The 25,355-nt window shown below is 36.0% G+C and overlaps 1 protein-coding gene across 12 annotated transcripts in view; it reads left to right on the plus strand.

Annotated features, from left to right (window-relative positions):
- Positions 1-25,355, plus strand: part of HECTD1 (HECT domain E3 ubiquitin protein ligase 1) — a 64,566-nt gene that overhangs the window by 11,422 nt on the left and 27,789 nt on the right. For 5 of the 12 annotated variants that reach the window (XM_065064117.1, XM_065064122.1, XM_065064126.1 and 2 more), the window contains exons 3-19: positions 9,089-9,323; positions 10,190-10,417; positions 13,758-14,039; positions 14,286-14,574; positions 14,889-14,965; positions 15,057-15,155; positions 15,488-15,602; positions 16,210-16,384; positions 17,808-17,946; positions 18,143-18,313; positions 19,021-19,243; positions 19,332-19,376; positions 22,396-22,659; positions 22,766-22,842; positions 24,166-24,300; positions 24,522-24,668; positions 25,040-25,134. In XM_065064117.1, coding sequence (XP_064920189.1) covers positions 9,089-9,323; positions 10,190-10,417; positions 13,758-14,039; positions 14,286-14,574; positions 14,889-14,965; positions 15,057-15,155; positions 15,488-15,602; positions 16,210-16,384; positions 17,808-17,946; positions 18,143-18,313; positions 19,021-19,243; positions 19,332-19,376; positions 22,396-22,659; positions 22,766-22,842; positions 24,166-24,300; positions 24,522-24,668; positions 25,040-25,134 — 2,796 coding nt within the window. The remainder of the gene's footprint in view (positions 1-9,088; positions 9,324-10,189; positions 10,418-13,757; positions 14,040-14,285; positions 14,575-14,888; positions 14,966-15,056; positions 15,156-15,487; positions 15,603-16,209; positions 16,385-17,807; positions 17,947-18,142; positions 18,314-19,020; positions 19,244-19,331; positions 19,377-22,395; positions 22,660-22,765; positions 22,843-24,165; positions 24,301-24,521; positions 24,669-25,039; positions 25,135-25,355) is intronic. The other 7 variants (XM_065064120.1, XM_065064127.1, XM_065064125.1 and 4 more) reach the window with 3 other exon arrangements.

Raw genomic sequence — 25,355 nt, forward strand, 5'->3', positions numbered from 1 at the left:
TTGCCACTGAGAAATAAGTTAGTTTATTCCTGTAGTGGAAAAATCCATGCTTTGGGATTCAGCAAACTCTTGGAAAGCGTTTTCTGCATCCTGCTGGTTGTGGAAGCATTTTCCCTGCAAAAAGTTTTTGATACGCTTGAAGAAGTGGTAGTCAGTCGGTGAGAGGTCAGGTGAATATGGTGGATGAGGCAGAACTTTGTAGCCCAACTTGTTCAACTTCGGAAGCGTTGGTTGTGTGATCTGTGATCGGATGTTGTCATGGAGAAGAATTGAGCTCTTTCTGTTGACCAGTGCTTGCTGCAGGTGTTGCAGTTTTTGGTGCATCTCATCAATTTGCTGTGCAGACTTCTCAGATGTCATGGTTTTGTTGGAATTCAGAAAGCCGTAGTGGATCAGACCAGCAGCAGACCACCAAACAGGGACCATGACTTTTTTTGTTGCAAGCTGGCTTTGGGAAGTGCTTTGGGAGGTTCTTCTTGGTCCAGCCACTGAACTAGTAGTTGCTGGTTGTCATATAAATCCACTTTTCATCACACGTCACAATGTGATCGAGAGGTGGATCATTGTTTCATAGAAGAAGACGACACTTCAAAACAAAGACTATTTTTTTTTTTTGGTCAGCTCAAGAGGCACCCACTTAGCAAGCTTTTTCACCTTTCCAGTTTGCTTCAAATGCCGAACAATTGTAGAATGGTTGACGTTGAGTTCTTCGGCAACTTCTCATGCAGTTGTAAGAGGATTGGCATCAATATTTGCTCTCAGTTGGTGTCAGCTCCTGATCACTGAATGCTATGCTCCTTATCTTCAAGGCTCTCATCTACTTTGTGAAACTTCTTGACCCACAACTGCACTGTGTGTTCAGTAGCAGTTCCTGGGCCAAATGCATTGTTGATGTTGTGAGTTGTCTCCACTGCTTTATGACTCATTTTGAACTCAAATAAGAAAATTGCTCAAATTTGCTTTTTGTCTAACATCATATCCATAGTCTAAAATAAATATAAAATCAACAGCAAGTAGTAAGTCAGTAGCAAAAAAGCATAAAGCGAGGAGAGCTCATTAAAATGATGTTTAACATAACCACATTTATTTAAGAATGTATTCCAATATTGAATGGTAAATTTCAACAATGCAAAAACCGCATTTCCTTTTGCACCAACCTCATACTTTAGGAAGTGCCCAATGTGACGTTAATATAGCTTCTTAGAGATTAAAAAAAAATAAATTTCTTTAGTTTTCATATTCTGTAGAAGTGCCTAAATGGAAATCTAAATTTTGGAGCTACCTATTAGCCATTGTTTTCTAATTTGAAAGAGTAAAAACTTTTTAAAGATAGATATATTTTTTTTGTATTAAAACAAACTCACTACTGTTTTTTTGTTCCAGTATAAATAGCTCATTATGAACAAAGCGATTTCCACTCCCCCCAATTTTGAGGATACAGCAACAATTTTTTTTTGTCACAATTTCTTTTTCTGAATTACTTTTTTTAGTTAATATATGGACTTGATAAAAGCAACATGGTGAAACCGGTTTTGATACTTGGATGTTTTAAGTTTAGGAATTATGCTATTTGCTTTTTTCCCCTTAGTGGTAGTTGAGGCCTGCAGTGATGAAAGGTTTGTGTTCTTTTCTCTTGGAAGTCAGAAGCATAATCTTTCAGTAGATGGAAGTGCATTAAAAGCCTAACATCAGTTGCTGTGCTGTCCTGTCAGTTTGTTCAGTGCTGTAGTTATACGCTCGGCCTCCCTGCTGTCCCAGCAAGTTTTGGCAGTCTTGTTTTTCCTATGTAGATGGTTTTCTAAAGGCAAATCCAACATGTGGCCTCTGTGGTACGGGTACTCATGAAATGCTTTGCTTCACTACCTGTGTAAGGACGTTTTAGTTCTGAGCATAGTCTTAGTTAGAACAGCATTAGGGCCTATAACACTGGTGGGACCTAATTTTCTATAGCAAATATTTGAGACAGTTTTAAGTCCCTTTGATCTATTTTGGCATGCCTAAGGAAGCCAGTAGGGATTTACCTTAGAATTAATGTATAAAAGTGACACACATATAACATGGCTTGTCGGACTTACAGTCAATACCAGTAGGAACTAAAGAGTATTTGCTTACTTGTCGCTTCATTAAAAAGAGAGGCTGGTCGCGAGAAAGTGCTTGTCTCAGGGCTTGGTTGCTAGAATTGCTTCCAGGAAGGCAGTGGGTTCTTCTTCCCTGGGCTGCCTTTGTTTACACTTTAGTAACATGCTGCCTTTACTCAGAATTGCATCGAGTGAAAACTCAAGGAATACTTTGAAAGCCCATTTGCACAACTTTGAGGTGTAGAGACCATCTGCTAAGTAAGGAGAAGACTTTCCCTTTTTCTTAGGGGTCAGTTGCCAGCATACAGCAATCCCCAGTGGGGCTGTGTGGCAGAATGGAGAGGCATACTTTGAACTCCTGCTATATGGCTGTGGCAATGCTGCATCTCAGCTGCCATTGGGTGCTGCTGCTCCCATCTGCCCCTTCCAGTCCTTTTCTCTGGCACTACTCACACATGCGTGTTCTTGTCCCTGAGACACATAGAGCAGATGCTTGTAGTTTCAACCACCAGACGCCCATGTAACAGTTTAGTGCGGATTTGGGATTAGAGGGTGACCTCTATAAAGCTGACCTGTGCAGTTCTCTTTGTAACACAGTTATTCATAGAAAAGTTACTTACAGCATAATGGCTGAAGTTCTTCAAAATGACAGCAGGACAATTTTGTGCTGTAATTACTCTAGCCACCTGTTTGAGAAGAGTGTGGCTGGAGCACTAGGGATGTGTTGGTGCACCCTTCTTCTCTGCAGTTACAGACTCAGTCACTGAGCCAGGCTGTGTGTGAAAGACACAATTGTCATTCTCTTTTCCCTCACCAGCAGAAACTTGAGGGGCAGCTAGGGCCTGAGTGGCCTTCTGCAGGCAAAAAGAATCTGAACTAATCTGAATTTATTTGTATGGTGTGTGTGCTTACAAATGTAATCTGTGTGCATCTGGTAAGTGTGTCTGTGTTACTAACTGTTCCTTTTCTATTGGAACACTTATTTGTAGTTTGCATAATGAAAGAAATACAATGTTTTACTACAGAATATTGGAGTTTGTTTTTTTTTTGCTTTGTATTGAGGATGTTTCGTAAGTGTTTTAATGCCTCTATTTAGAACTCTAGCAGTCCATGTAGTTTATCTAGTTGTGCAGTAAATTTGCGCTCCCTTTATTCAGCTGCTGCTCTTGATTTTACCAAATATTCCAATGTGTGGACCAAATATTTTTGCAAAGGACATATATTTAATTACTACACAACCAAGGTCAAAGCTGTTCTGTGACCTTGTGTAATAGTATCACTTTGCTTGTAGGTTTTACATCTTCCTCTTGTTCTGAATATCATTGCTCCGAGTGAAGCAAGTAGAGCATCATTCTTACCTGGTCATTTTGCATGTGCATTCGCACCAGCAATTCAGGTAGCAGTTGTGAGCATACTGACAGCAGTGTGGTTCGTTCCTTTGATAGCTATTGAAGAAGCTGGAATAAAAAGTTGTCTTCCTTAGAACCTCTTTATTAAAATAGCAGAAAGTGCTGGTGATGGGCTGACAGTAAACTGGTAGTAACATGCTTTAAAAAGCTGTGAGGAAGTGGAATAAAGAAATCCAGTGTAAGGTTGGCCATGAGGATGGAGCCAGGCTCTTCTTGGTGGCAAACAATGATAGGACAAGGGGTAATGGGATCAAGCTGGAACACAAGAGGTTCCACTTAAATTTGAGAAAAAACTTCTTAGTGAGGGTGACAGAGCACTGGAACAGGCTGCCCAGGGAGGTTGTGGAGTCTCCTTCTCTGGAGACACTCAAAACCCACCTGGACATGTTCCTGTGCGGCCTCACCTAGGCGTTCCTGCTCCAGCAGGGGGATTGGACTAGATGATCTTTTGAGGTCCCTTCCAATCCCAAACATACTGTGATACTGTGAAGGTTGTGATGTGCTAAACAGTGAATTGCAGTTGTCAACACTACTGAGATATCAAGATAAGGTGTAATAACGTGAGATGATTAGTTTGTATTCTCTTGTCTGTATCTGTGCTGTTGTGCAATTATATTTAGGTGTTCTAGGGTGGAACCTTTTGTTTTGCTCTGCTAGTGCAGGGAGATTCTGGTCTGTGACAAGAGCACTCAGATGCTACAGGATGACAAATACTAATGAGTTGTGTGTCACAGTCAGTGGATTAGGAGAATAAGATGCTAAACATTGTTAGGAACTGTTCTGGATAGAAGGCAATGCAGTAAGAAGTTCAGAGCTAGTCCTGAGTGAGGCTCAGTCTTGATCTACCATGTCTAATGATCACAAGACTACAAGAAGTTAAGGCGGGGAAAAAAACCCAGTATTTTCAACTTGCAGGGTGTGGGGGTGTGTGCATGGGTGTATATGTTCCTGCCTGGTTGCTTATGTGATATTAATGAAGGCCAGTCAATTACATTTGTCCACAAGAATCCCCTGATCCTGGATTCTTTCAGTATGGTTCAGCACAGGATTTTACCATCTTCTGTCATCACAGCTGCACAACTGGAATACTGCTTAAATCCTAGGAAATAATTTACATATGTATTTTTTGCCTTGTCTCAAACTCTTAACACATACAGATTATGTGAAGAGGCTTGGGCATGGCTTCTTGAAGGTGTATTTCAGAAATGCATACAAATACAACTTGATAATTATGTTTTCATAGAATTATAAAAGGGCTGTAGCTGACCAGAGAAGCTGTCATAAATGAATAGTGAAGAACTTTGTATACTTGGCTAGCATAGTAAACAGTTTTTCTGCTGATAATGTAGTTACATGTTCAATATGTTAAAGAACTACTATGCTTAGAAGAAAGTATAGCAATGTATTGGCCTGAAATAATATTACAGAGCAGTGGACATGATAGTGTAGGGGTCCTGTCTAGGCAAACTAGTGTACTGTGGACTGCAATGGACAAATGTGTCTTTTGTGTCTGAGAATACAACTGATGACTTGACTTTATTTTCAAAGTCAATGTCAGTGTTGCTGTCATCCTCTGGGGCTTGAAAAAACAAATTGGATCTCCTTCCAGCTATGACCTCTTTGAAAAAGCAGTAGCTGTATATAATAGATTGTTAAGGTGCTGTTCATAAAACAGTACTAAAAATACTTCTTGACAGTCTCACTGGCAGAGACTCAGGGCTGATAGAATCCAGGTCTGTTTTGCTTTTCTCAGAAATACTTCAGACTTCTGTACACATTTTATTGCCTGGTATGACTCTAGGGATAATAACTTAATTAGTATTACCATACTGTGTAGAACTTGAACTAAATTATTTGTGTTGAGAGAGACATGAAGGGGGAGATGATGACATGACTGTACATATTGTGTGCTAAAATAGCAAGAAGCAGCTCTCATTTGCTGTTTTAGAGACTAAGACAAAAATTCTGGTTTGATTTCTCCCCCCTCAATGTTCCTGATAATAATGTCTGAAAAACTTAAGTTTACATTTCGGTTACTTTCAGATTTGTATGAACTTTAATGATCAAGCTTTATATTATCTTTATATGCATCATTATATGACTGATGCTTCTTCATGAACCATTCTGGTTTTCACCCTTTTCATTACACATTTTTCTGTTACAGATGAATGATACGACTTGTTAGATTAGTTTATAGTTGGTTCAGAGTATTCCATTAGAAGGCTAGACTTTTTTCAACTTAGGAAACTGTTTAAAATTATTCAATGAGTTCTGCTTTGAAATAAAATGAATTAGCTTTTAAAAAGAAAAAATATTAAAGATAACATGCATCACAACTGTTTAGTTTGCAGTAAATCAGAGTGTACTGGAGTGTATAGTGCATGAGATTTCTTGCCACAAAGACGGTGTGTTTTGTTGTTTTAGTTTCAAGCCTATGATTTTGTGTGTGTTGCTTCTTGATTTGCTGCAGGAAAATGGAGGAGGAAAAGAGCTTTGAACTTAAATTAGAGCATCGATGTTGTTTGTTTTTTCTTTTATCTTCAGTTTTCATTATTGTCTTTAATAAATCTTTATAAAATGCCTTTTCTGCATTGTGTAGTCTAGCTCTCAACTTCCTGGTTGCTAGCAATATCTAACAAAACTAAAAAAAAAATCCCACCAAACAAACAAAAACCCCCCCAAAACTAATAAAAATCACAACCCCAAAACATCAACAGAAAAAAAAAAACCAACAAACCAAAAAAAACAAAAAAACCCAGCCAGCCCTCTCAAAAACACAAAACCAACCAACCAAACAACAAAGGAAAAACAAACAAACACAAAACCCAGAACAAAAACCTAAAGAAAAAGAACCTCCCTCAAGCAACAAAAAACCACCAACCAAACAACCCCAAAACCTGAAACAAACAAAAAACCAAACCTGAACTGCTAAAAGAAAGAAGTGTCAACACATAGAGCTCAAAGGTTGAAGCTGCTTGAAAGCTAGGGTTAAAATTAGATCGGTTGCTATTTTCAGAAAGGATAAATCTATTTTTTCAGCACAAGTGAAGTTATTATTACTTCTGTTTTTTTAGGAATTCAAAGTACATTACTGTAGTCTACAGAAAAAGTCTGGGCAGCTGTTTCTTTTGAGATCTAAGTAATTCCCACACGTTAAATGTATGACAAATCTACAGTTTCTCCCTGAAACCGTATGATAAAACTTGGTTTCCTTATTGGAAGGCTGGAAATAATTCCTCTAGGTCAGAAAACAAATGTTCTGACAGTAAGTGAAGGTTATTTGCTTCCTAATTGAAAAACTATGGTCTCTCACTAATGTAGCTAGAGGTTCTGGCAAAATTAATTTAAAAAAAAAACCCTAAACCCTTAAGTTTTTGCCAGTGAGCTGTGCTCGTGTGAGAAGAACATTGCTAACAGTGCACTGGCATTTGTGTGCTGGTGAAGAATTCAATATAAACCATAGGCTCTTAGTAACTTTGTGTTTTTGCTGTATCTGTTGGGTACCTGGCTACGGTCAACAGGTATTTTAAGGACAGGAATGGATTTCTTCCAAAATGTTGAATTTCCATTTTCAAATCATGCAGCCAAGTTCCAACTGTGCTGTCTCTTTATAAACTGTTAAACCATAGAAAAAAAATGTAAATGTTAGATTTGCTAAGTATTGCTTTTAACTCCCTGCAAAAATCTAAAGGGTTTTTTTTTCTGCTGCTGTCTCTGGAAGTCTATGAAAAATGGTTTGCTACAACTCGTGAGTATTACAATGGAGACAGTGAAGCTTCTTACCTTGCACTTGGTTATATGGATGTGGTTTTGGTTTGTTTGGGATTTTTTTTTAAGGATTTGTGTTTATTGGTAAATTTTTTTTCTTGCAATGTAAAGTTTGAAGATCACTGTTTATAGCAATATTTTAGTGATCTGTCTGGTCTTGCATGAAATGCAGTGTGAAAGATCCAGCACTGAAACCATGGAACAGGTAGCACTGTCTGCTTTTAAGTTTTATCTGCTGAAATGCTTCATATGTTGTCGTGTGGTAATTGTCTAATAATGAGTACAAATTTCAGACTTTTTTTCTAGTGGATAATGTCTTTAAAATGCAGAGTTACTGTGTAAACTCTTTTTAAGAAAGATGTGGACTTAAGTAGCGAATTTCTTAAGAACAGAGAGTATAGGCTGGATAGGCTAATATAAGTATTAAATATGTAATTTAGCTTTATTGAAGCTTCACTTACCAATTTATGTCATTAAGGATCATTGGGTAATATATTTATTTGCCAGGCAGTATTGTTTAAGTACTTCAGAAAGCATGGCCAGATCTTTAAGGAAACTATTAGCATTCTGCTGTCCTGGGATTTGTGTCTTTGCTGGGGCAAACTAGGTGGGAGGCCGAGTGAGCTCTGGGTTACTTTTCAGAATTATTCATCACTGAGCACCTTCCCTGTTTTCCAGGCCAAAAAGCATGGTCTTATTTTTGTTCTTTCTCTTTGGATTTAGAAAAGGTTTAGGCTACCTTTTCCAGGCCATATCCCTAGTTCAAGAAGGAATTGCAGTATCTGCTTTGTGTAGATTTAGTTCTGATCTCTCACATCTAGGGATGAAATATCCAGTTATTTCAACTACTGTCACAGCATATATCCCCTTCACTTAATTCCACCTCCTTGGAAACTGTCTCCCACTGTGGTGAGCAATCATTATAATGATGTATTTGTTGCTGAGTAAGTATGGTATGGAAGATAAATTCTTTTCAAGTATAGCTCCACATCTTAGAACTTTTGATCCAAATCCATCTTAACCACAGCTGCCATAATAGTGAAAAGCATTATTATGACCATCCATTTTGGTTTGAATCTTATTATGTCAGAGGGATAGAAGAGGGACTGTTGCAGCTTGCTTATTTTGTTATGAAGTTGTGGGGATGCTCTTGACTATCCTTGCATATGGAAATGAGGCTAACAATAAAGAGGGGATCCAGAGGCTACTGAGGCATGGATATGAAGAAAAAATGTAATAGAAGCAAGCTACATGAATTAAATATGTTTTAAGTGTGGTTAGGGAGAAAGAATGAGGTGGGAGGGGACAAAGCTGAAACAGGATAAAGAGAGACATGATAATGTTTATCACATAGGGAAGAAAGAGAATTACATTGCATGGCAAACCCAAAATCTTTAGTTGAACGTTATGTTTATTATTGAAAATAATATTCCATATTTAACTAGCTATTTATTGTCATGAATCTTGAAGCTCTGTTAAGAAAAAATGCATTCCACGTGGTGATGTGAAGTTAACTTCTAAAATGATTTCCCAAGAGGGTAAATTTTTCCCTGTATGATCATAAAATTTCAAGAATATTTTTTATGCTGGGTTCTTCCCCTAATACAGCTTCTTTTCAGATTACTTGTTTGAATTTTGGAGGATGTATGAGATGTCTGCGTCCTAACATTCCAAGTTAATGCTCCAAACCAACTACAAACTAATTGAGCAAATCATAACTAGTGTGAAAAGCATTAATCTCTTAGTATGAAAGTATATGAAATTACTTAATGTAGATAAACTTGCACAGCTTAGTAATGTTTCACCATGTGTTGTTTGTTTTATTTAATGCAGATGCCCTCCTCGAACTTTTTTACCAGCACTGTGCAAAATTTTTCTTGATGAAAGTGCTCCAGACAATGTATTAGAAGTAACAGCTCGTGCCATAACGTATTATCTGGATGTATCAGCTGAATGCACCCGTAGGATTGTGGGAGTGGATGGAGCTATCAAGGCACTTTGTAATCGTTTAGTAGTTGTTGAACTTAACAATAGAACCAGCAGAGATTTGGCTGAGCAGTGTGTGAAGGTATGTATTCTGAAAAACTTGTTTTCAAGAAGGAGCTGGAAAATTTGCTGTTTTTGAAGAGCCTCCTCATATTCTAATCCTATTTACTGTATTAAAATGTGAAGCAAAAACATATAGTATGATAAAAGCGTACATGCCAGCGATGCTGCTTATCTTTACTTCTTTAAACAATTATAGAAAAATTAACAAAAAATATTAGAACAAAGTTTTCCTGTTTATCTTACAGGACTAGAATGCTAAGGGCTAATTTTATGCTAATAAGGGAATGACGAGTTGTTCCAGATATACATAAATTACTTGATGTCAAAAAAATTGTTTGCTGTCTCCTCAGTAGCACTAGACACAGCTCTTCTGCACCCTTTTGAGATTTTTAGAAAAATTTACAAGACCCTTAAAATCTCCTGTTTAAAGCGTAACTCATGGCCATGTGATAGCATACAGTTTGAATCCTTGATTACTGTGGCATCAGACTTCATACATGTATTTCCTGTTCACTACTTCTCATCTACTCAAAACTGCATCACTGAAGTACTGGAGCAACACTACTCTTGGAAGTTTCAGAGCTCTCAGTTGTGTGTTATCCAAAGACTTAATTCTCCCAGGAAAAGATACTGTTATCCAGCTGTCTGTAAGGAAGAGCTGTAACGACCGTGCCCTTGGGGATGTTTTATACTTGCTTCTCTATTTTTGACGAAAACAGTAACTACTGGAGTACTGGAGGCTTTGACCCTTCCTGTGCATTGAGGAAGAGAGGAGGGGTTTTTTTGTTCTGTTATTTCATTTTCTTAACCAGTCCTATAGATGGATATAAACAAATAACTGACTGTTTGTGTACTTCGTGCTAATTAAATTTCTTTTTGTTGTAGGTGTTGGAATTAATCTGTACCCGTGAGTCAGGAGCTGTGTTTGAAGCTGGAGGGTTGAATTGTGTTCTGACATTCATTCGTGACAGTGGACACCTTGTTCATAAAGACACTTTGCATTCAGCAATGGCCGTAGTATCCAGGCTCTGCGGCAAAATGGAGCCTCAGGATTCTTCATTAGAGATCTGTGTGGAATCACTGTCTAGTTTGTTAAAACACGAAGACCATCAGGTAGTGTAATAGTTGGCTCAATATGCTGTGAATTTAACATTTGTCATGTTTAATAAAAGAATGACTAGGTATTTTTATATGGCTTTCACAACTGTATGTTTATATAGTAGTTGTTATATGTGGATATTGTGATAGTTTTCTTTACACTTGTGATGACAAAGAGGATAAAAATACTGCTTAGCATTTGACTCCAAGCACCATTATGTGACTATGATCTTATTTAACCTCTGAAAACTTTGCTGAAAATATCCTGTAACTTCTTTCAATGCATTTGAAATACTTTCTGAAGTAATTACAGTTCTGCGTCTGTACCTCAGTCACTATTAAGTTGAGCATAAATAAGAGACAAAAAAATCCACTTTGTTTGTTCTTTATTTGCCAGACTAAGAGAAGCAATAAAACCATCCACAATCAGTGCTAAAATATTACATTGGAAGCCAGCTCCAATGGTGCTGCTATAGGTGCAGCACCACTTCATTGCAGTTTTATTAACTTGAGATCAAGTAGTCCTTGTAAAATCTAGAAAATGAATCTTAGAGGAATTACCTTCCTATTAGTAGAATCTTTTTGTGTATGTCATACTAATGCTTTGCAATAGCCATTTAGCCAAATTCTTCTTGTAACCTTGCCAGGCTTCTTGTCCGTACGGTTCTCAGTCCCCGTTTTGCCCCCGCTCTGTCCTTGTTCCTTTCTCTACATCACCTGCCTGTCCTGCCCCACCTCAGTCAGGTTTATTAAGCACATTGTATCTGGGAGACTAAATCTTTTTGCCTTTGAGCTAAATTTTTTTTAATATAATTTTAGGTCTTTTTGAAAGACCCAGTTGCCATGGGACTTTCACACTAGCCATTTCAGAACAAGCTACCATGTTTTTCAGATGTTCTGTAACTTTTTTAGTGCATTGATCATTTCAGGCAAGCTAGTCCTCAAATTTAGACCACAAGTCTGTAGTATTTTAACTGTTTCCCAATTTATAATGTCTTTGAAAGAAAGCAATTGCTGGGGCTGTTGGAGATCTGAATGAGAGTTCAAATTAACTTCATCTTTAGCAGTTAAGCTTTAAGATAAATGTGCTTGAGATTGGAGTAACCCAGATGATAATAAATAAATCTGTACTGATATCCTTGAGAAACATATTTTCTGTGAAACAGAATCTTGATGGGTTTTTATGGATTTTTCCAGTAACACTGTAAAGTCTTGTTGTTCTCCCCACCCCCATCCTTTTACACTGTTGGATTTGGTTACTTTGTGTGGGGTGTCAGTGGGGAGGATTTCAGACCAGATGAATGTGGCCCCAGGAACAGCTTATCTATAAGTTTGGTTTCCTAACCTTGCAGGCCGTGAGAAGAAATGTAAACACCTTCTACAGCACTCTTTTGTTTTGTAAACTGATGCCGCTAGTGCCCTGTGTTAAATAAGCTGAACCTTTCTTGTGTATTTCTGAGAGAACTGTTCTGGTAAAGATCCATAAAGTGTATACAGATTACATAGAGATTGACAGAATGATGGATAAACAATTTTGCCAAAGAAAGGAGCAAAATGCCGGAGAACATGAGTAGTGATCATTACCAGTTAAAGAAAAAAATTCCTTGCAAAAGAGCGCTGATAAATCAGAATGTTTGGCATGCAGGGACCATGCCAGAAGTTTCGCATGCTTTGCATTTATTCAGGAGAAACTTCGGTTTTTAATTCCTTGAAAACTTAATGAAGATTTAATATTTTAACTTCATGAAATCTGGCTGATACTCTAATCTTGTTCTGTGTGTTGATGAGTAACAATCTTTAAGCCCTTGGAATGTAGTAGCTGGCAATCATTTTGTAATTGTGCTGTGCTAGATAATGTTTTAGGATGCAAGAACTGTAGTAATTTAGAATTTGGTAAAGCTTTTTTTTTTGCCTTTTTTTGTTTGCATTTTTTTGGGTGAAGGTTTTTTTTGTTTGTTTGTGTGGGGGTTTTTTGTTTGGTGGTTGTTTTTTTTTTAGTAATTCTTGACACCAGTCTGGTTAGCTACTGCACATCTGTGAAGGCAAATGTGCCAGAAGCAGCTCATCTCTATATGACCATGCAAACCTCCTGATCTGAAAGATGGAGACACTTTTAGTGTGTAGATGGGAGATACGTTAAAGGCAAAATCTCCCTTTCTGTTTAACATTGACATAAAAGAAGTTGGATCCTTTCCTGGGCAGGTGGCCAGCAGAATTTTTTGCTGAATTTTTAAGAGGATCATCAGTAAGCCTTGTTTCTACAGTGTCACTTTTTTTCTTTAATGACAAACCTAGATTTGGGAGTTTGTATTTTATTGTCACAAAGATACTTGCAAATCCTCGGGTCAGGTCCTCAGTGGACAGTCTGGGTTATCTAAGGGTAAAATCTGCTTTTTCCAGTTTATCCTATTTTTAGGCTTCGTCCGACTGAAAAATTTGTTTTACTTATGAGAGGTATGTAGACCTTTAAATACAACTGCAACTATCATAATTCATTGTCGGTTTTATACTTTGGGAGTTTTAAGCTGGTGCCTGAGCTAGTGACTTGTTTAATAGCATTTCTTTTAATAGAAACATCAAATTAATATAACGTATTGCAATATTAACATGATATTAACTATAAATATCAAATTATACTATATTTTATATTCTATAAATAAGATAAAACTGCAAAGAAATTTCTAAGTTATTTTAATTTCTTGTTGAGAAACAAATTTGAAATTCAGCAAATGTATGAAAGTTAAGTAGTAAAAGCTCATAGTTCATTTTCTTGGTGTGTTTTTAAGTTTTATTATTAGAAAGTTGCTTTAACAGTTTTTAATGTCAGAACAACCAGAAGGTTTAGCACTCCATATTTCAATACGAGCTATGGGTTGTTTTTGTTCTTTTCAAACAGTATTGTTAGAATGGACAGTTACTAGTGGGGTTTACAAATAGCTGTGTTTCCTGTACGAACAACGTCTGTAACTAAAAACTGTTTTAAAAACTTGCTTCTGACATCTATTAATTTTGCAATTTGATTATTAAACCTGTTTTTCTAGATTGGTTTGGAATTGTGTTCGTTTGGTTGAGATGCTCAGAATGCTGAACTTCAGACAAAGAAAAATAGTTTCTCTTTGATATACAGAAATCAGGAAAGGGCGGGGGAAATGCAGTCCTTCAGTGAGCAGTTCAGAGCACTGTTGGGTTCTGACTTCGAGTTTCTGGCTCAAAAAGCCTGACTTTCATTGACTTTGAAGGGAACATGGCAAAATAAGCTGCTTCTGTGTGTCATGTGTTCTTGTGAATATCACCTTAGGATCTTCTCATCTTAAGTAACACATTTTTCATCTTTTCTCTTGCTCTTCTTTCTTAGGTTTCAGATGGAGCTCTGAGATGCTTTGCTTCATTAGCTGACAGATTCACACGGCGTGGAGTTGACCCAGCCCCATTAGCTAAGCATGGATTAACGGAGGAGTTGTTATCTCGCATGGCAGCTGCTGGTGGGACAGCATCAGGACCAGCTTCAGCTTGCAAACCTGGACGGAGTAGCACTGGAGCACCATCTACACCTGCAGATTCTAAATTGAGTAATCAGGTGTCAACTATTGTAAGCCTGTTGTCAACCCTGTGTAGAGGCTCTCCAGTAGTAACACATGTAAGAAATCCTTTTATGCTACAGCTTTTTGTTCTCATAGGGTTTTTCTCTTCATTTACTTTAATATATGCAAGCATTGTGTTGCTATTCTTTTATACAGACATGCAGATTTATAGATTTTATTTATATAAATGTATGCACTTACAGATTATTTATAAAGAGGGGAAAAAAGGAAACATTTCATATGGAAATGAAACCCAATTCTGATAGTATTTTCTAAAGCCCTGTATATTTTTTATTGTTCAGACTTTTAATTATTTCCAGGATCTCCTAAGATCTGAACTTCCAGATTCTATAGAAAGTGCGTTGCAGGGTGATGAGAGATGTGTACTGGATACCATGCGGTTAGTAGATCTTCTTTTGGTGCTACTGTTCGAAGGGAGAAAAGCCCTGCCAAAATCCAGTGCTGGATCTACAGGCAGAATCCCAGGATTGCGAAGACTGGATAGTTCTGGGGAACGTTCTCATCGGCAGCTGATAGATTGCATCCGCAGTAAGGATACTGATGCACTAATAGATGCTATTGACACAGGAGGTAAGTAAAAATGCTCTGAAAAACAAAATGAGATAAAGTATCTATTTATTTTTATAATCTATGGTGTCATAACAAATACTTAGGTATTACCTTGAAATTCTTTATGTACAAGTTCACTTATTTTGTTAAATACTCCACAGGTCTTGTTAGTAATAGTTCCTGTGCTGCTTTTTATTAAATTGAAATTAAGGGCATAAATGCTTCCCTAGAATTATTGAGGATGCTTAATTTAACACCTAGCATTTATTTAAAGAACACTGATGAAGTTTAATTTATAATTCTGGGAGCTGTAATTATTTAATTGTGTCTTTCAGCTTTCGAAGTAAATTTTATGGATGATGTAGGACAGACACTCTTAAACTGGGCCTCAGCTTTTGGAACTCAGGAAATGGTAAATTAATTTTACAGAATCTTAAACTTGGGTTGTTTATGTAAAGAAAGTGATGAAAAAAACCCCGTGTTTTCTTTTTCTTGTTTAACAGGTAGAATTTCTGTGTGAAAGGGGTGCTGATGTTAACAGAGGTCAGAGGTCATCCTCATTACATTATGCAGCATGTTTTGGAAGACCTCAGGTAGCAAAGGTATGATTTTAAACTCACACTTTTGGAAAGCCTTATGTACTGACTTTTTGCCTTGTTCTATACAAAATGTCTTTGCAATATGTTTAATGTGCACTGTTAAATACTTACAATACTTACAGTGTTTATCAAAATATAGATCTTTTTGTTGTTATGATAGGGCAGTAATTTGAAAAAAGTTTCATATTAGCTCTACAGACATGAAAAGCACATAATGTTCTGACTTTGCTTACAGGCATGAGAAATGTGTAGCAAAGATGTATGAAAAGCATGTTTACTACTATGGAAGAAAGAATCTTAATGTTTTTTTCATGTTTTAAAATATTTGTTCTCAGACTCTCTTACGACATGGTGCAAACCCTGATTTGAGAGATGAAGATGGGAAGACTCCTTTAGACAAAGCTCGCGAAAGGGGGCACAGTGAGGTAGTAGCTATTCTTCAGTCTCCAGGTGAGTGCAGGTTTTCATTCCATACGCTTGGTAGTAGAAACGCTTATATATGTTAAGTAATTCATTTTAGAATTTTACTCTAAGATTCATTTAAAAAATAATATTTTGTGACCAATCTTCTTTAACCTGCAAAATGGATATCAAAACCTTTATATTTCAGGTGTTGTTAAGGGATGGGGAGTACTGGAGAAACTGACTGGGCCTGGGCAGTGCCAGTGGTCCTGCTCTTCAGCCGTGAAACAGGGCTAGACTGGGATTTTGCTGTGGGTTCAGAGGATGTCAGCCTTGGTAGCTTTTCTGGCATCCTTTCATTCTACATGAAAACTGTGTTTTACCTGTTTGTGAAGCTTTTGTACTGCTGGAGTGGTTATATGTTCATGATTAGTTCACTTTTAGGACTCTGAGCTTTTCCTATGAGTAGTCTTTAGTACTTATTATCAAACAGTTTTCTTCACATGTCTTGCACATGTAAATATTGTACTTTTAGGAATGCATATTCCTATTCAGGTACTTAGATGTTAATGAAGAAAACTTTTACATTTTTTTGAAGGGGTTTGTTGGTTGGTTGGTTTTGACCTTGAACATTTTGGGGAAAAATATTTTCTAGGGGACTGGATGTGTCCTGTGAACAAAGGAGATGAGAAGAAAAAGAAAGATGCAAACAAGGATGAGGAAGAATGTAATGAACCCAAAGGAGATCCAGAAATGGCACCCATATACTTGAAAAGATTATTGCCTGTGTTTGCACAAACATTTCAACAAACTATGTTGCCTTCAATAAGGTAATAGTCATGACAGGCAATTTCCCTGCATATTTTGAGTTTTTGATACATTTTGTTAAAAAAGCTGAGGTAGATTTTTTTGTTTTCCGGTAAAAATATATCATCTAAAAGTTTAACTAATACAAGTGACACTTAAACATATTTCTGTTTGGATAGAAGTGGTGGTTTGAAAAGTGTTGCAAGTCTGATTTTTACTTAGTGTTTTAAGTAGCATTTCTTCCTTTCTGGGGAAGTGGTGTTTTGGAAAAAATATGGTTATTTAGTCAGAAGAGAGAGAGGGAAGCTTACTCTGACTAGAGTAGCATAATGAAGTGATACTGTGTTCGTAAGGTACCTTGTATAGACTGTGTACACTGTGTATTTGGCTACAGCTGTTTGTAGCCCCTATAATGAAAGAAATAACTTAGGAGAGGGAAACTGATGAAGTGATACCAAGATATATTTACTGTTAAATTGGAAAGACTGCAAAAAGCTGTTATAGAAGGCTTCATAACAGTTTAAAAGTTAATCAACCGGAGAAGATGCCTCTTACTGAGAGAATTAAAATAATATAATCTAATTTAATACTTAAAAAAGAATATGGTGGGTGGCATAATGGTTGTGATAAATTGGGTCTGGCCATAACCTCTCAGGCTTTTACACTACAAATACAACATTTGCTTAGTATCTTATTTGTATCCCCAGTGTTTATAGGTACTTAGAGGGGTGAAAATACAAGATAAAAAGGGACTCTAGTGCAGAGAGACTCTACGTGAGCTGATGAGCAGAAGCTTAAACTAGGTCATTTTAAATGAAAGAATAAGAAAATATGTTAACAATCTGTGCATGGTTAGCTGTTGTTGCAGATTATGGAAAGATGTAGTTGACTCTGTATTTTAAAGTCGAGTCGAGTAAAACATGTTTTTGAAAGTCAGTCAAATAAAAATTCAACTTTACAGAAGTGATTTTCTTCCAAATTAATTGTAGTTCTTAATATGGAAATCTATATGATCTAATAGTAATTTTAGACTTTAAATCTCTAGGGATCTAACAAAGCCACAGTAATTATGTGACAGAAATGGAAGGCTGGGTGCCTGTGAGGAAGATGAAGTGTGCAGAAATGAATTTCCATCATTAAAAGTGGATAAAGTGAATGTAGAGTAGGTTTATATAGAGAAGGGTTGAGGAGAGAAAAATACATTAGACTCGTAGTGCTGTAGAACTGAAAAAGATCGGTAGGTGAATTATTCCTAGAGATAATTGAGGACTTGTTAACAATAACCAAGTTTGGTTCCAATAACAAGTGCTAACTCATTTTAGGACTTTTTGTTTTGATATGCATAAATGTAGTACAAAAGCAGTTTTATCTTGAACCTTTTTGTTGCTTTGATTACTACTTAATCTTCATCAGAATCTTTTTTTTTTCCTGTGATCTCTTTTAAAGGAAAGCAAGTCTTGCCCTCATTAGAAAGATGATACATTTTTGTTCTGAGGCACTGCTGAAGGAGGTTTGTGACTCTGATGCTGGCCACAATCTGCCCACGATATTGGTTGAGATAACAGCTACAGTTCTTGATCAAGAGGTAGGAAGTAAGATACTGCTCTTTTATGAAACCAGTGTAAAAAAAGGTGGTTATACTCATTAATCCCACCTACTTATTAATAACTAACCCTAAAGTGTTCACAGCATCCGTGACAAGGTGTGAAGTCAGCATGTAAAGATATTTTTAAGTAAAGAGATATCCTTTTTAATATCCTTTCTATGTTAATGTATTCCAGGATGATGATGATGGCCATTTGCTTGCCCTGCAAATCATAAGGGATTTGGTGGATAAAGGGGGTGATCTTTTTCTAGACCAACTGGCTAGACTTGGTGTAATTAGTAAAGTGTCAACTTTGGCGGGGCCGTCATCTGATGATGAAAACGAAGAGGAGTCTAAACCTGAGAAGGTACGTACAGAATTGATAGATTCATTTGTTCCTCTAAAACCAACACTTCTAGTACAATTTTCGCTGTTACAGAAATGTCCAGGGAAAGGTAGTTAGGTTATTATAGTAATATTTATTGTATACCACTTGCTTTAATTGTTTTCATTATTTTCTTTAACTTCATTTTCTATTAGCACTTTATCTGCTGAGTTTTCTTATTTGTACTTACTTGTGGTCAAGTTGATTGGCACTTGTTTTTGTCTAGTGTTTTGAAAATGACTGGTAAATTAAATTAATCCTTTCTGAACAGAGTGCATCTCTTTCAGTGTACATGCATCGAATAATTGCAGATGTTTTAAACATAATGGAATATATTAAAAAATATAAAAAAGAAAATGATTTTCTACATAATGAAAACCTTAAGTGCATCTTGAAGTTATTTATCAGTTTGCAACAGTCATAGTAACTGACCACTCAGCTGAACTGAATGGATAACAGACCACTTCTGTTATGCATTCAGTTAAGTCGTTATAGTTAAACCTTCAGTGTACAGTTACATAGTTAAGCTTTTTTAGTGTGGGTTCTGAGTTGTTTGGGGGCGTGTTGGGTGGTGGTATTTTTATTTGGTTGTTTTTTGTGTGTGTGTGTGTATGTGTGTGTGGTGGTGTTTTGTTGATTTATTATCTTTTTTTAATGGGTATGTTTTGTTTTAATACCATTTTTTACAGGAAGATGAACCACAGGAGGATGCCAAAGAACTGCAACAGGGTAAACCGTATCACTGGAGAGACTGGTCAATCATCAGGGGAAGGGACTGCCTGTATATCTGGAGTGATGCTGCAGCCCTGGAGCTATCTAATGGTAGTAATGGATGGTTCAGATTTATCTTGGATGGAAAACTGGCCACAATGTATTCCAGCGGCAGTCCTGAAGGAGGATCTGATAGTTCAGGTAGTTTCTTGAGAGTTCGACTCCAAGTTATGTTTTGAGACTGTTATATTTGCTTATATAATTTGATTGGAGCTATTTTGTTTTGCAGGAATTGGCTTACTAAATAGTAAAGGATGTAAACAAGTGGAAGGTGGTCAGTTAATTGTGATGCTTTTTATCAGATAGCATGTGACCATAACTTTACTTCCTTGGTTAATTGTGTTAAGTAAACATCTTGCCAGTAAAAGTGTATTAACTTCGGTTTGTTTTGATTCTTCTCCATGCATACTTAATTTTTTTCACCCCAGTCATTAAAAGCACTTTGTAGTGGCCGTCCCAGGAAAAGCAGGTTGAAATGGCGATTTGTTGTTTGCTTCTAGCTAGCAGAATGGAATTGCATGTGTTTGAAGACAAAGTAATGGAAAGTTTCTCATTGAGACTGGGAAACAAATTACAGTGTCTTAATTCTTTGTTGGAGAGAGGATAAGGGAACAGACCTTATGCACTGGCAATGCACAAGTGGTTTTAATTTTCTGTACAGAATACACAATTTGTTCTGGATGCAGAAACAACCCTCATTTATTGTTTCATCTTTTTTGCAACAGTTCATGCATTTATGAACCAGCAGACATAAAATGCTTTGCAATATTACTGTGTTTTCAACCAGACATTGAGTAAAATAACAGAACATATTATGATTCAGGATAGAAATGAAGTGTTAATGACTTTATCCATCAGTCTGGGGGCTTGAAGACAAAATGCAATATAGTGTGTTTCTAGATTATAACAGCTGGAAACCACTTCTAGATTTTGTTTTAGTTGGTCAGAAAATGTGTCCTTGCATTCTTTTTGACAAGGCTAATACCTCTAAAGGTAAACAATTTCAGTGTTGAGATACTAGTTTATCACACAATGTAATTTTAAGAAGATCCATGATGTTAATTTCTTAAATCCTCAGAGCTTCTGGATGCCTATTCTCCTTTCTTTCTTCCAAATGATGTGGGCATGGGGATAAGACTTTATTTCTGTACAAGATGAGTGAAATGGGGATAGCTCAGATGTATTTGGAGAGAAATTAAACCAAAAGTAGTTAGATGGAGTCTTTTAAAAAAAAAAATAAATTAATAAATACCAAGTTTTTGAACAGGACACCTAGCATGGATGTTATGGAAGGGAAGGAGCTAAACTAGGGTTAAATGAGACTTCTTGCAAGTTCTTGTCATATAGAAATCTACTAAGAATGCTGACTTTGCACTGTAATTTTCCTGAACTTTAACCATTAGCTCTAAGTGTGTACAGCAACCTCTTTTATATAAGAGGTAAAAAACTAGTATTTGTTAAGTTTAACTAAAATTACTGCAGTACAGTGTAGCCTCAGAATAGTATCCTTGAGTCCTGAACTATACTATATGTTCTGCTGTCTGAAATCATTACTCTCATGGTGTACTTTTTAGTAACTTCACGACTGGCAAGAATATAGAGGGTTGATTTTAATGAAATTTGTTAGTGCGTATTGCATGATGAAAGCTGGACTGGGAGGGGGAAATATATGTACTATGAACATTTTGGAAGGTCTGTACTCACCCCTCTCCATGAGCTTAATACTTGTTTTGTTTGAATTTTTAGAAAAAAATAAAAGTTCAATGCAAAAATTGAAACTTAATGGTAATTCTGAAGCTTTAAGTGAGTCTCAAAATTGTGTCTAAGGGAACCCAAAATTATTCCCAGCCATTTACAATCATTGCACTTTCAGTGTGACATGCTATATAATAAATTTGTTAAAATGGAATTATGAAAATTTGCAAAGGTTTTGCTAACAGAACGTTAATTTTGCATATGAAATTTCAAAATTATTTTTATAAACCTCCTCTCTGGATGCTATGAACTTTAAGCAATAAAGAATGCTATACCTAAAGAGTGCATATTTATTTTTGCATAGAGGTGATTTATTTTTATATTATACAACAATAAAAATGGCAAATTAATTTTACAGCAAAAGGAAAGCAGCAATTTTACATAAGTTATATCTTATTAAATCAGTGTGGTGAAAGATGAGAATACTTGTTAACTCTGAAATTGAGATGTAATCTTTACATTGATGAGGTTATTGCATTTTTATCTTAGATGGACTTTTCATTTTTTAAGTTACAAATTCATCAAATTCTCTGGAATTGTGCTAATTATAATTTCAAATGTATTGTGCAGCTTTTTAATTACTACTATATCAAAATGTAATTGAATTAAAACTGGGATAGTTGTTTAGAATAATTTCAGGCTAGATTACCTACATATCCTAAAAGTAGGATGTGATCCTCTTTGCCATCTGTTAAATATCTCCATGTAAATATTAGCTTTTAATCAAGGCTCATGTGGTGCCCTTAGTTTGTTTCTTTAATTTATTTTGTCGTGTTTTTCTTGGAGATACAGAGGTCCTTAAATTTCTTGTGATTACTAAAAAAGGAGTAGGAGCATCTGCATTATAACTTGAATTAACATGCCACTGTATTAATTAATGCAATTGTGGTTTTTTTACTTTCTCCCAGGTGAATGTAGATGTTTCTACAAAAGAGATGAATAAAAGTTTTAGTATAGCTTATAAATTATTTCTCAGTGTGCTTGTGACACCTAATCTGAGCAAAGAACCATCTCAGCTCAAATTTCCTTTTAGCACATGTTTATTTTCAGATTCTGATTTTTTTTTTTTCTGGTTCTTATTTAGCTTCTAGATCTTTTCCCCACTTTCTTTAAGCTGTGTAGTTGATTGCTGTTTTCCTGTTGGAAGATTAATTTCCTGTTTCTGAAAACTCACTTTTGAGAATAGTTTATGCTGGCCATGAAATAAATTATTTTTGCAACACTACAGGTTTATCATTGATTTCTTCGATCTTCTTACTGTAATTGTAAAAATTAATTAATACATCCATCAGTAGCTCCATTCAGAAAGAACTGCATTGTCCACTTTGATGTGATTGTGGAATAAGCCACTGTTGAAGTACAGAAATATAGTGGGAAGAAATTTAGAACACTTTGAGACCCTTAATTTCAAGCTTAATTTTGCATTGAATGTACTCAGTCGTTTTAATCTTGCAAATAAAATAAAACTGTTTGAGATATACGATGAAAGAATCGATCGTTGGAAGAAAAAAAATGTGTTTTTTTTTCTTTTTAAATAGAAAGTAGGAGTGAGTTCCTTGAGAAGCTGCAAAGAGCTCGAAGTCAAGTTAAACCATCTACCACGAGCCAGCCGATTTTATCAGCACCAGGGCCAACTAAACTGACTGTGGGAAACTGGTCACTCACCTGTTTAAAAGAAGGAGAAATTGCTATTCACAATTCTGATGGTCAGCAAGCAACGATACTGAAAGAAGATCTGCCAGGCTTTGTGTTTGAATCTAACAGAGGAACAAAGCATTCGTTTACAGCTGAAACCTCTTTGGGTAAGTATGTAGGTATGTCAAGTAGGAGCAAGTGTATATGAGGTAATTTTTCTGTTTGTGTTTCACACCTGTGAGAAACTGTGGCTTTTCTAAACATCTGTTGCAGGGTCGGAATTCGTAACTGGCTGGACAGGCAAAAGGGGAAGAAAGCTGAAATCTAAACTGGAGAAGACAAAGCAGAAGGTTGGTGAGAATCTGTGAATTTTATCCTTAAAATCTAATTGGGTTTATTTTATAAAATTCTGATGGAGTTGTAGTTTCCTTTTAGAGGATTAAAATCTTCTCTGATTTCAGCTAGACACAGTTTTATGCTAAGACTGAAGGGGAAAACTTTACTCAGAACAAAGCACTTCTACAGGTGCTTTTATTCTACCATCTTAGTAAACTTTGTGCTGTTCTAGAGGAAAACAAATTTTCTATTAAAAATGTAAGGCAATCCTATCCTCCTGACCTTTATTTGTACAATTCTATAGGTTTTTCTGTTGTTTTTTAAAGCAAAAAAAAAAAAGGACATGGTGATCACTACTGTATTTGTATCAGAGGGGCATATGTTCTGCACGGTACATTCAGATACTAATATTAGACTGGATATTATGACAGATGGGGGGATGGAAGTGAGCAGGCTGTGTTCTAAGTTGTGGTAGTAAAGCAAAATGTGTAAACAGCTTCATTTTAGTAACAGTACGTTCTGTGGCCAGCTGGTGCCAAGGGCTCAAGCTAATCTTCAGTCTTGACCTCTCTTGCAGTTTCTAATGGTGCAGCTGATATGTTCTGTACCAAAAATCTGTAGCGTGTAAGGACACTTATATCTGAGGAAATGACACTAAATTGAAAATTAAAATGTGAGTGAGGATAGGTGGAATGACAAAAGGAAGGCAGTGTTCTTTCATACCTGGGATTGCATTGTGTAGCTCCAAATGCAAAATGTATTATTGTGGGACATGTGATGATAATGAAAAGGAAAGATTTTTGGGGAAAATTCTTATAAGCACAATGTTGTTTAATAAGAACTTATTTTATCAAATCTGTATCTTGGGTGATCCATACTTTGTAGAAATACTAATTCTTAGTAAAAGGTCACATAAGGACTTTTTGTGTGAATTGGTTTAAGGAATGTGAATAGAGCATTCAGGAACCATGTAAAACCCCGTTAATCTTACCTCTAAAAAGATCACTGGATCTATGATACAATTCTAAAGAAACAGATTTACAGGTTGAGAGTCCTGTCTGTTCTTCTACAGTTGTGCTGTAATTTAATATATGATGGTAAGCTTAGTTTCTGTAAGTTTGATAAGATTATGTGTATTTTCATTTATTTCTTCTGTACTTTAATCATTTCACAGCCTTTGTGTTTTGTGATGTATGACAGACTTTGGTTCTTCCCTATTTTTTTGCATCTCTCATGGTCGTCTTTAAAAAAAATGAGCAAATTTCTAGTATCTTGGAGAATAATAATAGTCTCATTACAGCAAGGTATGACTTCTGATTGTCAAAACTCATTTGTAGGTGCGCACTATGGCGAGAGATTTATACGATGATCATTTTAAAGCTGTTGAAAGCATGCCTCGGGGAGTCGTTGTAACACTGAGGAACATCGCAACACAGTTGGAGTCTGCATGGGAACTTCATACAAACAGACAGGTAAGTGTGCTTCCTTTAATTTATAATGTGTGATGTCAGTAGAAATCTCATAATAATGTTGAGACTAGTCTATTGTGATGTGAAGGAAATTTGCAATATGTCTCTCTGAAATGTGAAGTTTTTTTAATGCATATGATTCTTTCTTAGTGGGACATTTTTAAAATGAAGCAAGTGTGAAAACTGTTATCTTGTCTCACCATAATTGTCTTTTTGTCTTCCAGTGTATTGAGGGAGAAAATACTTGGAGAGATTTGATGAAGACTGCTCTGGAAAACTTAATTGTACTATTGAAGGATGAGAATACTATTTCTCCATATGAAATGTGCAGTAGTGGCTTAGTTCAGTCGTTGCTTACAGTTCTAAATAATGTGAGTTTATAGAACATAAGTCTCTGAAGAAAAACTTCCTGAAAAAAAGAAAGTAGACACGTCCCTTATTTTAAAAATCTGTTCCAAATGTGGCTTTTTCTGTCTTGATGAAAATGAGGCAGACTGGCTCCAGTTTGTGGCTTACTTGTTGAATATATGCTGTCACAACAGATGGCTTTATTTTGAATAAACCATTAAAAAATCTTTAAATCAACGCTGGTCAGTTCTAGTGGCTGATATAATTTAGCTTTTCATGTACAGATTTTAAATGGGGAATTCAGTGAGACTGAACAGATGTTTTTGCCAGTATGAAGAACAAATATATTGCTTTGTATTAGAAGTAACATGTACTTTTTCTTTTTGCCTCTTAGAATGTCGATTTAGATGTGAAACAAGACTGTAGTCAACTGGTAGAGCGAATTAATGTTTTCAAAACAGCATTCAGTGAAAATGAAGATGATGAAAGGTAAAAACAAAACCAAAAAACCCTTTTCGTCTGTGAAGCACTATAGTATGTTTGAAATAATTTAAAGGCAAAGGAACTGCTCTTTCAATTTCAATTTATCTTTTTCTGAAATAGAAAATTGGTCTTAAAAGACAGCATGTACTATTGAATTGAAAATTTTACTGGATTACTTTTATCTCTTAGAGTCAACTCTACTAAATATACATCTGTTGACAAATATA

Source organism: Columba livia, chromosome 5 (genome assembly GCF_036013475.1).
Source record: "Columba livia isolate bColLiv1 breed racing homer chromosome 5, bColLiv1.pat.W.v2, whole genome shotgun sequence".
Taxonomy (NCBI): domain Eukaryota; kingdom Metazoa; phylum Chordata; class Aves; order Columbiformes; family Columbidae; genus Columba; species Columba livia.